Here is a 15,840-nt window from a genome sequence, read left to right on the forward strand (position 1 = left end):
GAATATGTTCGTCACGAATTGCTACACAAAGTCAAATTCTGATTTTCATGGGCAAAAAAATAAGTTCAGATCAATCCAAATAGAATTGTCAAAAACAAAACCTTATCTTGGTTTTGATTTTTGTCCTTTCTGTTTTCCTTTTTTTTTTTTTTTTTTTTTTAAAAAAAACGTGCATTTCTCAACAATTTCTTCGTTGCATCTGACAAAGTGGGTCTTTGCCCACGAAAGCTGATGCTCCAATACATCGGTTAGTCTATAAGATGCCCCAGGACTTCTCATTGTTTATTTCTCAACAAGTGTCACTTTGTTCCATAGCTCAGGACTTCATATTTTGTTGCTTTGAAATTGTCCCATTTTGACAATTTCTAAGATTTTTTTTTATTTTAAAGAATTCATAAGAACATAAGAATGGCCGTACTGGGTCAGACCAAAGGTCCTTCTTGCCCAGTATCCTGTCTGCCGACAGTGGCCAGCACCAGATGCCCTAGAGAGGGTGGACCAAAGACACGATCAAGCGATTTGTCTCCTGCCATCCCTCTCCAGCCTCTGACAGACAGAGGCCAAGGACACCATTTTATCCCCTGGCTAATAGCCTTTTATGGACCTAACCTCCATGAAATTATCTAGTTTCTCTTTAACCTCTGTTATAGTCCTAACCTTCACAGCCTCCTCTGGCAAGGAGTTCCACAGGTTGACTACACGCTGTGTAAAGAAGAACTTTCTTTTATTAGTTTTAAACCTGCTACCCATTAATTTCATTTGGTGTCCTCTAGTTCTTCTATTTAGGGAACTAATAAATAACTTTTCCTTATCGGCCCTCTCCACACCACTCATGATTTTATAGACCTCTATCATATCCCCCCTCAGTCTCCTCTTCTGTAAACTGAAATTCAAACTGAGAAACTCCTCAAACCCAACCTTTCCCTTCAGACAACCTCAGTTCTGATGAACTGGCATTTTCCACTGCAAAAAGGTTTGTGAAAAAATTCCGAACCAACTCTACTTATTTGTTTCACTGGAGGAGAACAGAAAATGTTGGACAGATGGTCTGAGATGTTATAAATATTGACATTGTTGAGAGAGAACAGCTGGAATTACTTGGGCTCCCAGGCCGCGGAGGATGCCAGAAAAACAGTCATCTACGTAAATAAATAAATAAGTCGACTTTTGTGGCCATTTCTAAGATATCCTCTTAAAGAGACTTAGAAACACAAATGAAAGCCAGGGCTACCCTCAAACAATACAAACCCTCAAAAATGTGTGTGGATTCAGTTTATTTTTTTTGTGGTTCCCCAAGTCTGAAGCAAAGATTTATGTCCAGGTTTTGCTGCAGAAAAAACCCTCTTCCTTTGGTTGCTATGAAAGTATCTTTAAAGAGCTACCCCTCGAGCCAACCTAGCGGACCCTCTTCGTATAGCTCTTAACTAACCCTATTGGAGAAAGCAAGGTAGAACATGCTGATACCTGTACTCTGGCTTCTGGTAGGTTGGTGCACATGGCCAGTCGTTCCCGCATGACCACATCTGGATAGTGAGTCTTCTGGAATGTCTTCTCCAGGGCTTCCAGCTGTTGGGCGGTGAAGGCCGTGCGGCTTCTCCTTTGTTTGCGATGCTGGGATCCATAACGGGCCTCCAAAATGATGTCTTGAAATGTACAGCCGTTGGAAGACAAGAAAAGTGGCCAATTTAATGATTGGAATTTGCCTGTGGACACCTGAAAGAAGACCTCCGGCACTGGCACCAAACAAGGAGGTGTAAAGGCAGAGCAGTTCTCTAGATGGCCTTGTTCTTGCTCTTATTGAACAATACTGCAGAGTCAGGCTCTGTATGAACTGATAGGGGAGAATGTGTAACTTGTAAAATATTTTTGGGGCAGGGGTTAGCTTCAACCATTAGAAGTCATTAGAAGGACTAGAGGTCGCTTTGGCCCTTGTTGTCGCAAAGCACTAACTTGGAGAGCCAGACTTTAAGGAAGTGGTGGACAACCAGCAGACCACTTGTGGCCTATTGGGGTTCTATATGTGGCCAGCCAAATATTCTGTGTACCATTGTCCGGGCACAAGGTTACCAGCTTCCACTGGTTTCTGTCTACATAGTTTTGTTCCTACCGGTTTTACTAAAGTGACATGCATGTAAAGCAAGCACACATGAAGTGAGGTGTGTGCTGAATGCACACAACATTGGTTGTGAGAGCGGGGTGCATCCTCTGCAGCCAATCAAAGCACTGCTATGGTTCAAATTGGCACATACCCGCAAATTCTAGGTGTGGAAACGCAGAGAGCAAAACTGCCCTATCCCAGGAAATTGTCTTGATTAGGACAATCATGTGGCCTAATGAGATGGAGACCCACTTATGCGACCCACTCACTAGCCGAGGTTGCCCATCACTGCTTTATGGTCATGGGTGCTGATTCAGAAAGAAACATACGCATATGCATAAATCCCATTGATTTCAATGCACATGCTGAAGTGCTTTTCTAAATAGGGATGCTTGAGTAAGTGAAAATTATCTTCTATATTTCCTCCGTCTCAGGTCCCCCCAGCATCAATGCATGGTCTTTGACAGGCTAACATGTCTCATGGATTGTAGGGAGCCATAGATGTCATATCTTGACTTCAGTAAGGCTTTTGATACTGTCTCACATGACCATCTCCTAAACAAGCTAGGGAAATACAACCTAGATGGAGCTACTATCAAGTGCATGCAGAACTGGTTGGAAAACTTCCCAGAGAGTAGTTATTAGTGGTTTACAGTCCAGCTGAAAGGGCATAACGAGTGAGGTTCTGCAGGGATCATTTGGCTCAGTTCTGTTCAATATCTTCATCAATGATTTAGATAATAGAGAGTACGCTTGTGATGTTTGTGGACAATACCAAGCTAAGAGGGGTTGCATGTTCTTTGAAGGGTAGGATTACAATTCAAAATGATCTGGACAAACTGGAGAAATGATTTAAAGCAAATAGGATGAAATTCAATAGAGACAAATGCAAAGTATTCAAAGGAACAATTAGTGGCATGCATACAAAATGGGAAGTGGCTGTCTAGGAAGGAGTACTGCCGAAAGGGATCTGGGGTCACAGTAAAACACAAGCTAAATAAGAGTCAACAGTGTGACACTGTTGCAAAATTGAACATGATTCTGGATTAGCAGGAGTGTTATGAGCAAGACACAAGAAGTCATTCTTCTGCTCTATTCTGCGCTGATTAGACCTCAATTGGAGTGTTGTGTCCAGTTCTAGGCACCACATTTCAGGAAAGATGTGGACAAACTGGAGAAAGTCCAGAGAAGAGCAACAAAAAAGATTCAAAGTTGAGTACGGGGATTCTCAAATTTCATTGCACTGCGACTCCCTTCTGACCAAATTTACGACATGTCCCTAGGAAAGGGGGACTGAAGCCCGAATCCACATGCCCCAAAATGGAGAGGCAAAGCTGAAACCCCCTCCGCTTTGAGCTTAGCCCACGGTGGTGCATCTTGGGTTTCAGATTCAGCCCGAAGCCAAAGCAAGTCTAAAACCAGCTTTGGCAACCCCATTAAAATGGAGGCACAACCTATAGTTTGAGAACTGCAACGTTTAGAAAACATCACATCTGAAGGAAGACTGAAAAAACTGAGTTTGTTTAGCCTGGAGAAGAGATGACTGAGAAGGGACATAAGTTTTCAACTACATAAAAAGTTGTTATAAGGAAGAGGGAGAAAACATTAAGCTTGTGAGGATAGGACAAGAAGCAATGGGCTTAACTGCAACAAGAGCAGTTTAAGTTGGACATTAGGAAAAACGTCCTAAGTTTCAGGGTGGTTAAGCACTGGAATAAATTGCCTACGACGGCTGTAGAATTTCCATCATTGGAAATTTAAGAGCAGATTAGACACACACCTGTCAGGGTTGGACTAGATCAGTGTTTCTCAACATGGTCTGCAAAACCACTTTGAGGAACCTGCAAACCGTGGCCACAGAGCTGGAAAATCTGCACACCAGAGCAGCCAGTTAGCAGGTTTCTCAAAGTGATTTTTTCAGACCATCTAACACTGGTCTAGAAGGTGCTTGGTCCTACCATGAGTGCAGGGGACAGGACTAGATGACGTCACGAAGTCCCTTCTAGTCCTACAATTCATGTCCCAGACATATAAGACCAAGTGAGTGCTGATGGAGAAGAGCTAACCCAGCTTCCTGGACTTGATGCAAAAGATGAATCAAAAGAGCTCCATGTGCACTTCGGCGTATCCCAAATTTGAGATTTTAATGGTTGTTTATTGAAGGCTGACAGTTCGCTAGAGAATTTCAAGGACAAAAGGAACTCAACTTTTAATCCTGGTCTCCTTTTTTAGGAGCCACGTTTTAGATGACTATCTCGAGTGTCTGTAGAGCAAGACAGGGGGAAGGAGACAGACCGTATCCTGAAGGGCTTACTTTCTAAGTAGATAAGACAAAGAATGGTAGGGGATACTGAAGTGACTTGCTGAAGTTTGCTGCTAGTAGAACCAGCTCTCTTGACTACCAATCCAGAACTCTAGTTACTAACCATATTACCTTTCCAGGCAGGTGAGCTAGTTACGTGTCTCAAGGCCTCAAGTTATGCCTTCAATTTTTTGGTGCCCACAAAATTGGGAAAATAAAAAAATAAGGATGAGCTTGAAAAAAATCAGGCCTCCCAGTCCTGCCACAAAGAGCTTGCAAGAAACAAGAGGATTTTACGAAGCCGCCTAGGAGCAGATGTGTTTTTAGGGTTGGTTTTTAGAAAGTCAATGAAAACCGACTGTTTTATTTTCAGTTCTGCAATACTGAGAACCTAAACCCAACACTGCAGCGGCACATGGGAATCAGAGCTAACCGGAGTAGTAGTGATTCATGGTCTAAGATGAAGTGCAAAGAAGGTAAACAAAGAGCCTGAATGAGAAATACATTTGATTCCCCCCTTTTTAAATTCCAGCTTTCATATAGAATCATTTTTAATACAGCTAAGAATGCAATCTTTCAAACAGAGGGGGTACACACACTAGAAAGCAAACCTAATTTTACATAGCTGGATTAAAGCCTTTGTTTTGCAGCCGTTGCTATTTACGTGCACTTTTGTCGTAAGTCCCATGGCATGAATGTAAACAATAAAACAAAGCCGGGCTGTCAGGCCAATCCCAGAACCACACAGTTTGGTTCCAAATATGTTAGCTAACGAGCGTAGCAAATCAGCTTTGCGCTATTTGAATATTCCGGTTCCAAACTTCCAGCTGTTTCATTCTAGGCCAGATTCTTTGACACTTCCCCAGACTTTTGCCAAAGTAAGAGTGGTTGTGGAAACTGAGGGAAGATTCAGTCAGGCTAAAGGTTTCCAGAAGAATACATAACAAAGAAACCTCTGCATTCAAGGAAGCAAGAGGTTATTAGACTCTGGTAGCACAGTCACTTCTGTAGAAGGCAATAAATAGACCGTTTGGCTGCTTTCCTAAGGAAAGGAATCATTTTTGAGGACAAGTGATCCCTAAAATAGTTTGTAAAGTCCTATGGCATCTAACTTTAATTAATCCAATACCAAAACTAAGGAGGAAAAACATTGGTGTAACATCAACCGGCAGGGAGAGTCCCAGAATTCCTCAGTGGAGGTTTTGAATGTGCTAGTGTCTCAGAGGCAGGGGGCTCAAATATTTAATTTGGCTCCTAACAAGGGCCTAGACAACAGTTATTTCAGCGCTTTCACAATGTTTTCAGGTTCAGTGCAAGAAGGCGCTTATAAACTGCAGGTGAGGCTTTGCGGTTAAAATCGGAAACCTCGGTGTTCCAATGGAAGGTTGTCGGCTTTTGTGCTGGCTTATTCTGACTGTCCCTGGAAGGCGAACGTGATCTATCACAATGCACGAAAAGATATTCAGAGGTCACAAAATGTGAACAAAGTAATCACAGTAGGAGCCTGCTTGCTTCCATGTAAACGGGAGCCAGGTTCCTTTTGCTGCTCACCAGCTTGGTGGAAGGTATATTTGGATCCGAAGAGGACAGCTTGACTAATTTTACTCAAATTACCCAGATGAGTGTGTTCTCTCTCTCTCTCTCTCTCTCTCTCTTTTTTTTTTGTAAAAACAAGGGTTAAGGAAAAATAGTCAGAAATCACCCTGAATGTTTGCTCTGAATAGCAGGGAAAGGAGTGCAAATACCTACCCCTCCCAGGGCCAACTAATCTATTAGGCACAGTAGGCACAGTGCCTAGGGCCCACGATATTTTAGGGGCCCACGAAAATGTTTTAATTTCTTTTAAAATCAGAAGGAAAAAAATGAACTTTTAGGGTCGAAGACAATGTTTTAGTTTTTTTTCTCACATCAGCAAAAAATGAAACTTTTAGGGCCCACGAAAATCTGTTAAAGTTTGCCTAAAACAGAAAAAAAATGTGGACGTATTTAAAGTTATATCAAAAATAATGTTTAATATTTTGTTTTTATTATGGAGAAAGGGGCCCACGAAGGCAAAAGTGCCTAGGGCTCACGAAAGTCATAATGCGGCCCTGCCCCCTCCCCACTGTTTTCAGCCACCTCTGCATTGTCCTATTGATTGTGGCGGGTCTGTTGACAGGGGGGAGATAAAGGGGGCAATTGTCCTGGGGTCTGGAGATTCAAAGGGGCCTGGAGCTCCCTGCTGTCAGAGCCCTGGACCCCTTTAAATTGCTGCTGGAGAGCCAGCGCGCTGTTCTCCGTGGCTCTGAGGGCTGAGGGCCTGCCACACTCTGGGTGGCACTAAGGCCTGACTGCCAGAGGGCTGGTGCTTTTCATCCGAGGCTCCACCGTCCCCCACCGTCCCCCGCCCAGGGCCCCACTGGGTTAAAGCGAGGGCCAGAAATGTGAAACTGCAGCCTGTGAGATTTCCTGGACAGAAGCCTTCCTGGAGATCCTTATTCTGTGTCTTGCAGTAGCACCTTGAGGCCTCCAAGTTCACTATGTGCTACATAAACACCTACTGAAACAGCCCCTGCCTCCCAAAGCTTTCACGCTAAATAGACAAAGGGTGACAGGCAAAACAGGGATGGGTGACTTGCCCTAGGACACCAAATCTGGCCTTCTGTCTCGCAGTCCATTGCCCTATTCCAGTGGTGGGTAACCTCCGGCCCGTGGGCCACATGTGGCCCACTGAGGCTCCGCTGGTAGCCTGTGGACCTCCCCCACGTGTCTCTGGTGCATTGGGGCACTGGAGTCTCTCATTGCCTACCCCTCCCAGCGCTTTAGGGGCACACCAGTCACTGGATTCACGCTCCACCCCTGCTCTTACCCCTCTGTCCCAGAGTTTGAACAGCCGCCAACAGCTGATTGGCAGCGAGCCAGCTCTGGGAGGGAGCGGGAGGAGCGGGGACAGAGCGCTAATCAGTTGGTTCTGCTGATTGGCGACAAGCCAGCTCTGGGAGGGAGCGGGAGGAGCGGGGACAGAGCGCTAATCAGTTGGTTCTGCTGATTGGCGACAAGCCAGCTCTGGGAGGGAGCGGGAGGAGCGGGGACAGAGCGCTAATCAGTTGGCTCTGCTGATTGGCGGCGAGCCAGCGCTGGGAGGGAGCGGGAGGAGCGGCAGTGAAACGGGATTCTGGAATAAAGCTCTAAATCGAATTAGGTGGTATTCCTCGTGGAATGAGGTTTACCACCTAATTCGATTTAGGGGCTTTATTCCGGAATCCCGTTTCAATGCCGCGTGTAGACGCGGGCAGTTACTTCGGGCTAGTCAATTTCTAAAATGGCGACCGGCTGGGAACATGCAAATCAAGTGTGGGATATTTAAATCTCGGGCTTGATTTGGAATTCCGGTCGCCCTCATTAGCCTCCCTAGATCGATCTAGGGGGCTAGTGTAGATGTACCCATACTCTTGAAACACGGGTCTGGGTGCAATTCCCCAGCAGCAGCCACTCACCAAGCCCCGCCTTTCTGTGCTGACCCCAATAAGATTCTAAACGTTTCAGGGCAGGGCTCTAGAGCTACCGCCAGACCGGGGCATTATTAGTCCTGTCAATGATTTGCATTGCAGCAGCAAGCGAGGGACCATGAGCCTGCAGGGCGTGTATACCACGTGATCCTTCCTCTACAGAGGTCACTTGTCTTATCTGCTTGCCCCTGCTAACTTCAACCCACACCTCTGGCCATTCTGCCAGGCCAGTGAGTGGGGTATCTTACCCTGGGGTTGTCCTGATTGAGTTGGGGTTGGCCCTGCCTTGAGCAGGAGGTTGGACTCGATGACCTCCTAGGTCTCTTCCAAACTGGGTCTTCTGTGAATCTTTGCTGAGCTTCCATTCCAGCATTTCTATGGTGTTCTGAATGGACGCTGGCTACATGGGGACACGGTCCCTTCTCTGCAGCGCTTACACTCTAACATAGATGCCCCAAAACACAGAGCAACACACCAAGGAAGGGATGCTCTGGAGGGATCAGACCAGCCGAGTCTGATTGGGAGAGGAAGGATTTCAGGAGAGCAAGCCCTTGGTGGGGACTAGAAATGAGCGTCAAGTGCAAGAGGCAGCAGAGAACAGGCAAGTATCTAAGTCAGCAGGACCAAGTCACCACAGGCCCACAGGGGCAAAGTGGGTGAGGGAGTCTGGCTCTGCACCCCTGGAAGGGGTGGGGCCTTGAGCAGAAGGGGCGGGGTGAAAGGCAGCACCACTCAGACTGTGGTACATCCCAGCCCTCAGTCACGTGGAACAGCACTCTAGGCTCTTTTGAATCTCCGGCCCCCAGGGCAATTGTCCTCTACATCAGGCCCACTGAGAGGGTTTGGGGAGCAAAGTCCAAAGGGAGACATTTACTGCAGGGCAGAGGTCAATGCACCATTCTGATCCCCGTTAAGCTCTGCAATAGATTCATAGAACATGAGAACTGGAAGGGACCTCGAGAGGGCATCAAGTCCCGTCCCCTGCGAAAGAGGCAAGACACGACATCCAGGGGGCATGTCCCCTCTGCCTGGGGTGAATTTCACTCTACGGGTGTAGAGGGTTTTTAGGGAGAGCCTATTTCTTTGCATCTGTGCACAGGGGAGGTGTCTCCAATTCAGCCACGTTGGTCCATGCAGCCCTACAGAGTTGGCTACAGCGCGAGCCTAGGCCGGGTGCCAGGCTCAATGCAAAACTCCGTACGTGGGTCTTACCAGCCAGCCTCTCCGCCAGCGTGAGGGCATGCACCGAGGGCCGGTAGTCGGGGGCGTGCTGGGCTTGCTGCGCCGCCTGCTGGTGAAGGTTGTACATGGCGCTCAGGGAATTCATGGCGTGAAGAGAGTAGCCGTTCACTCCGTAGTGCTGCATGGCGGCAGGCACCTAAAAAAACCCCCAGCAGAGAAAGCCTGGTTAGAACCTCACTTGGTCTATCTGGGGAAACATCTATGGGCTGCTGCAGAGGGTCTCGGGGGCCCTTTCTGAACAGTCTCATTCATTAGCTCCTTGGAAGATTTATTTGACATGGAATAAACATAATGCACCTAGGGCCTGATCCAAAGCCTACTGAAGGAATGGCAGGATATGCTGCCTGTGGAGAGCTTTGGGTCCAGAGACCGTGAGACTGAGGCTAACGTCTGCAATGACCACATCATGACACCTCTCTTGAGGCCTAGCTGCCACCTTAGGAAACAGAGTCTGATTGTGTCCCCTCAAATAGGATTCAGAGATGGAAAGAACTTTTTTTTTCCAAATGAAAGGCAATACGTGTGTGTGTGTGTGTGTGTGTGTGTGTGTGTGTGTGTGTGTGTGTGTGTGAGAGAGAGAGAGAGAGAGAGAGAAATTTGTGGGCTGCGTCTAGACTGGGGCTGCGTCTAGACTGGCATGATTTTCCGGAAATGCTTTTAACGGAAAAGTTTTCTGTTAAAAGCATTTTCGGAACAGAGCGTCTAGATTGGCACGGACGCTTTTCCGCAAAAGCACTTTCTGTGGAAAAGCGTCCGTGCCAATCTAGACGCGCTTTTCCGCAAAAAAGCCCCAATCACCATTTTCGCGATCGGGGCTTTTTTGTGGGAAAACAAATCTCAGCTGTCTACACTGGCCCTTTTGCGCAAAAGCTTTACGCAAAAGGGACTTTTGCCTGAACGGGAGCAAAATAGTATTTCCGCAAGAAGCACTGATTTCTTACAGTAGGAAGTCAGTGCTTTGGCGGAAATTCAAGCGGCCAGTGTAGACAGCTGGCAAGTTTTCCCGGAAAAGCGGCTGATTTTCTGGAAAAACTGGCCAGTCTAGACACAGCTGTGGTGAAATTGCAGGTATTTTGGGTGACTCCATTTCCCCATCATCAAGGACATGGTTTGTAGACCCCACCCCCTTTCCCCCCCCCACCCCCACCCCTACTGGTTTTCTCTGATATTTGTTCACTGTGGAACTCCTTGCCAGAAGATGTTGTGAAGACCAGGACTTTAGCAGGGTTCCAAAAAGAGCTAGATAGATTCATGGAGGTTAGGTCCATCAATGGCTTTAGCCAGGATGGGTAGGAATGGTGGCCCTAGCCTCTGTTTGTCAGAAGCTGGGAATGGGTGACAGGATGAATCAAACAATCTGAGGCGTCTCTGCGTTAGTCTGTAACTTTAAAAACAATGACTAGTCCTGTGGTACCTTAGAAACTAACAAATACATAGATTGTATCATGAGCTTTCCTGGGCAAAACGCATTGCCTCCGATGAACTAGAGCGTCTGATGATTGCCTGTTGTGTTCACTCCCTCTGGGGCACCTGGCATTGGCCACTGTGGGCAGACAGGACACTGGGTTGGCTGGACCCAGTCTGGCTGTTCCATGTGCTTACTGAGCAACCTCATAGACTCATAGAACATTAGAACTGGAAGGGACCTCGAGAGGTCATTTGAGGACTTCAATATCTGAGATCTAGGTGAGAGGATTACTCCAGGAGTGGGTGGGTGAGATTCTGTGGCCTACATTGTGCAGGGGGTCAGACTAGATGATCAGAATGGTCCCTTCTGACCTTAAAGTCTATGGCTACGTCTACACTGGCATGATTTTCCGGAAATGCTTAAAACGGAACAGTTTTCCGTTATAAGTATTTCTGGAAAAAGAGCATCTACATTGGCAGGATGCTTTTCCAGAAAAGCACTTTTTCCGAAAAAGCATCCGTGGCCAATGTAGACGCACTTTTCCACAAAAAAGCCCCGATCGTCATTTTTGTGATCGGGGCTTTTTTGCGGAAAATACTACTGGGCTGTCTACACTGGCCCTTTTCCAGAACAGTTTTCCGGAAAAAGGACTTTTGCCCGAACGGGAGCAGCATAGTGTTTCCGGAAAAGTGGCTGATTTCTTACAGTGGATAGTCAGTGCTTTTCCGGAAATTCAAGGGGCCAGTGTAGACAGCTGGCAAGTTATTCCGGAAAAGCGGCTGCTTTTCTGGAATAAGTGGCCCAGTGTAGACACAGCCTATGAGTCTATGGCTACGTCTAGAGTGGCATGATTTTCCGCAAATGCTTTTAACGGAAAAGTTTTTCCGTTAAAAGCATTTGCAGAAAAGAGCATCTAGATTGGCACGGATGCTTTTACACAAAAGCACTTTTTGCGGAAAAGCGTCCGTGCCAATCTAGACGCGCTTTTGCGCAAGAAATCCCCGATCGCCATTTTCGCGATTGGGGCTTTTTTGCACAAAACAATACCGCGTTGTCTACAGTCTCAATCAACGGTCTCAAACAATACCACATTGTCTCAATCTTACATGAGATCGTCAGTGTTCTTGCGGAAATTCAAGCGGCCAGTGTAGACAGCTGGCAAGTTTTTCTGCAGAAGCAGCTGTTTTTGCAGAAAAACTTGCCAGTCTAGACACAGCCTATGAGTCCAGTTCCCTGCCCCCATGGCAGGATCAAGAACTGGCTAGACCACCCCTGACAGGTATCTGTCCAACCTGCTCTTAAATATCTCCAGTGATGGAGATTCCACAACCTCCCTAGGCAATTTAGTCCAGTGTTTAACCACCCAGACAGTTATGAAGTTTTCCCTAATGTTCAACCTAAACCTCCCTTGCTGCAGTTTAAGCTCATTGCTGCTTGTCCTGTCGTCAGAGACCACGGAGAACAATTTTCCCCTCTCCTCCCTGTGACACCCTTTTAGATACATGAAAACCATTATCATGTCCCTTCTCAGTCTTCTCTTTTCCAAACTAAACAAATCCAGTTCTTTTAATCTTCCCTCATAGCTCATGTTCTCTAGACCTTTAGTCATTTTTGTTGCTTTTCTCTGGACCTTCTCTGATTTTTTCCATCTCTTTCTTGGAATGTGGTGCCCAGAACTGGACATACTACTCCAACTGAGGCCTAACCAGCGCAGAGTAGAGCGGAAGAATGACTTCTCGAGTCTTGCTCACAACACTCCTGTTAATGCCTCCCAGAATCATGTTTGCTTTTTTTGCAACAGCATCACACTGCTGACTCATATTTAGCTTGTGGTCTACTATGACCCCTAGATCCCTTTCCGCTGTACTCCTTCCTAGGCAGTCACTTCCCATTCTCAAAACAAGACCCTTTACCTCTCTGTGCCATACTTCCTCCATCTGTAAAATGGGTCTCAGTAGCAGTTTGATGTCTATATCTGAGGGCAAAAACTGAGCTCAAATCTCATCTCTGCATAGACCTGTTGTGTCAAACAAATTAGCCACCATTATTCATAGAATAACCAATTGCTTCTCTCAATTCACCTCTATCCCTGACAAGTTTTCATTTTCCCTTGCAGAGGATTTATACCACCAGGGAAAGACACTCAGTACACAGTCAGGTGCAAATCCTCCATCAAAAGTCTCATTAACTGCAACCAGAGACCTTTTGTGCATCTGGAACCAGAAGTTATGTTACTTTCTATGGGACATGGCAACCAAGTAGGATGCTTAAGGGATCCTACGTACTGAGCAAACCAGGAGTTTTTCATTTGTGACCAGAATCAAGGCCAAATTAAGTTATGTAGTTCTTCTCCTATGTCAACGCAGGGAATGTTTCTTACCACAGAGTTATCTCCATGGGTTGGAAACATTCTTGTGGGTTTATATAGTGACAGAGTAATTTTGTGCAATAAGACAAAACAGTATGAGGACAGACAGGATTAACAATCCGTAGACTGGAAATAAGTCTGTTTCCCACCGAGCTCTATCCCTGTTGTCTCCAGTGAAGGAAAGGCCTTTCTAATACCCTAGGACATCGGAACCTATATCCTATCCTAGCTGTGTCCTACATCCAGCTTCAGCCTGTATTGTAAGAGCCTCCGTATTGGCAGTTCAACATTCCCTGCAAAACAGTTGTGTATTGGAAGGGAGTTAGCTGGCAGGTCAGGCTATCTTCCACATCCCTCATGCTATGGGGCAAATTTCCCTCTTGCCCGGACAGGGCACACAAACTGTGTGCTATTTTAAGTCTTTCAAATAGAGTTTAAGTGGGACTTAAGCAATACAGATGCATCTTGCTTTTTTTCTTCATAGGGAGAAATTTTCTAGTATGGGCACTAGCGAATACAGAGCCAGACTAGAAGAACTCAGAACCCAATGATGTGGGTAGCAGCATCATTGAGTATTTGGGCCAGATTCTCGGTTGGAGTAAAAATAAATAAGAATTCACATAGTTCCACGGAAGTCTGGGGAACCCAGGTGGTTAGCACCCGCTACAGGATCTGACTTTGGGTGGCTTCTGCATTTGATCATCCAACTTAACATCTTGACCTGTATTTACGAACAGCTGGAAGCCAGGTTCGTGATCTCTATAGGAGGCTTTCAGAACCCTGGCTCGGCTCCGTTATTTTTAATGCCGTTTGTACGCCTTGGGCTGTAACTTAGAATCTCAAATAAATTAGCGTGTTTGGAAGCCATCACTGAAATGGAAATTCCCCCTGGAAGATTGAATAATGCACTCAGATCATTCTTGGAAGATAGCCCCATCAATGGCTGTGAGCCAAGATGGGCAGGGATGTAGCCCTATGCTCAAGCTGTCCCTAGTGTTTGCCAGAAGCTGGGAGCGGATGACAGGGGAGGGATCACTTGATGATTCCTTGTTCTAATCACTCCCTCTTTGGCACCTGGCATTGGCCGCTGTTGGAAAACAGGATACAGGGCTAAATGGACTGTTGATCTGAGCCAGTGTGGCCATTCTTACGTGAGACTCCATAAAAACCCACCGTTTCCAAAGGAAACACATTTTCTTTGGTAAGCTGTCTATTTATATGGGTGTTAAAAGGCTGTTTTCGGTATTAAATTCTTCTTGCTGGCCTGGAGGAAAAGGCATACATTTGAAAAAGGAGATGTACAAATAGATAAGTATCAGACGGGTAGCTGTGTTAGTCTGAATCTGCAAAAGCAACGAGGAGACCTGTGGCACCTTCTAGACTAACAGATTTATTGGAGCATAAGCTTTCGTGGGCAAAGACCCACTTCATCAGATACATGTAGTGGAAATTCCAGAAATAGTTAAAGTACAGTAACATGAAACCAGTCAGGAGATGTCCCAATTTTCTCAATAACTGTCTGGACTGCTGCACTGGTAGATGACAGACGTAACGTCTCTGTAACTGTGCATGGTAAATGCAGAGTGATACGTAGGAGCTGGGCTATGGGTGGTTCGTGTTCGGAGACTATTTAACCTAGCAGACCTGAGTTAACAGAGATTGCCCACAGACTCGCTTGAGCTGTCGTTTACCTCGGTGTGCATTCCAAAACAGAATAAATTAAATATTTAAAAGACACCATCCGGCAATTTTTTTCCCCCGCTGAGAAGGCCATTCATCAAGCCGCCGCTGTGTTTCACAAGCTGTCGAATTGTGCTTACATTGGTTAAAATAATCTTTATATTTCATTAAGCAACCAAATAAGCTGATCCTCTCCACCGGCGGTATAGATGGCTTTAATTTTCAAAATCTGCAAATGCATCTTTTATGTCTCCCTGCGGCTGGAGGGGCTGAGTAATAACCACAGCCAATTGGAGAATAAAAAACCAGCCTTTGATTAGGTGTTACTTGGTGTAAATTAATGCCGGGTGGCAAAGGAGCAGCAGATCCTAAGCGGTCATTGATTACATGGGGCTTGGACCTGCGTCCTCTCCTAAATAATCGGGTGTAGCTTGCCTGTCCTATGCAACTCCTGTGTGTGCGGGCCACAGATGCCAAGAGAGGTCTGAGTCATGGTAGAGATGGGGACGTGGGGAGAGGAGTTCTTACAAAGTAGATGTCTGCAGTGAGGGTAAACATTGTGGCTACATCTACACTGGCATGATTTTCCAGAAATGCTTTTAACGGAAAAGTTTTCCGTTAAAAGCATTTTCGGAAAAGCGCGTCTAGATTGGCAGGACGCTTTTCCGGAAAAGCACTTTTTGCGGAAAAGCGTCCGTGGCCAATCTAGACGTGCTTTTCCGCAAAAAAGCCCCGATCGTCATTTTTGCGATCGGGGCTTTTTTGCGGAAAACACTACTGTGCTGTCTACACTGGCCCTTTTCCGGAACAGTTTTCCGGAAAAAGACTTTTGCCCGAACGGGAGCAGCATAGTTTTTCCGGAAAAGCACTGATGATTTTACATGAGATCGTCAGTGCTTTTCCAGAAATTCAAGTGGCCCGTGTAGACAGCTGGCAAGTTTTTCCGGAAAAGCGGCTGATTTTCCGGAATAACTTGCCAGTGTAGACACAGCCTGTAGGTCTCAGCCACGCATCCAGAACATCCATTGGACGTTAGGGTTGGGTCCTGCTGCTGGGTGTGGTGCATACTGTAGGAAACAGGGGGCATCAATGGGGGTTGTGCAGTGCAATAGGGCTTATTAAAAAAAATGGGGGTGGGCGGTTTTTTTCAAGGAAAGGCAGCTATGTACTTCCAGAAAGTCTGGTTGAAGCTCTCTAGCTAACGGAGGACTGCAAGATGCTCTTTGCTCTCAGCTCAGTGATTTCAGCTCATCA

At 46.2% G+C, this 15,840-nt stretch overlaps 1 protein-coding gene across 1 annotated transcript in view; it reads right to left on the reverse strand.

Annotated features, from left to right (window-relative positions):
- The window catches only part of DMBX1 (diencephalon/mesencephalon homeobox 1), a 46,358-nt gene that overhangs the window by 12,797 nt on the left and 17,721 nt on the right, over positions 1-15,840 (reverse strand). Inside the window, 4 exon segments of the mRNA XM_089780400.1 lie at positions 1,465-1,645; positions 5,120-5,249; positions 6,632-6,674; positions 9,090-9,266. Coding sequence (XP_089636526.1) covers positions 1,465-1,645; positions 5,120-5,249; positions 6,632-6,674; positions 9,090-9,254 — 519 coding nt within the window. The 5' untranslated portion in view covers positions 9,255-9,266.

The sequence above is a fragment of the Pelodiscus sinensis genome, chromosome 9 (genome assembly GCF_052426305.1).
Source record: "Pelodiscus sinensis isolate ZL-2025 chromosome 9, ASM5242630v1, whole genome shotgun sequence".
NCBI classification, from domain to species: Eukaryota; Metazoa; Chordata; order Testudines; family Trionychidae; genus Pelodiscus; species Pelodiscus sinensis.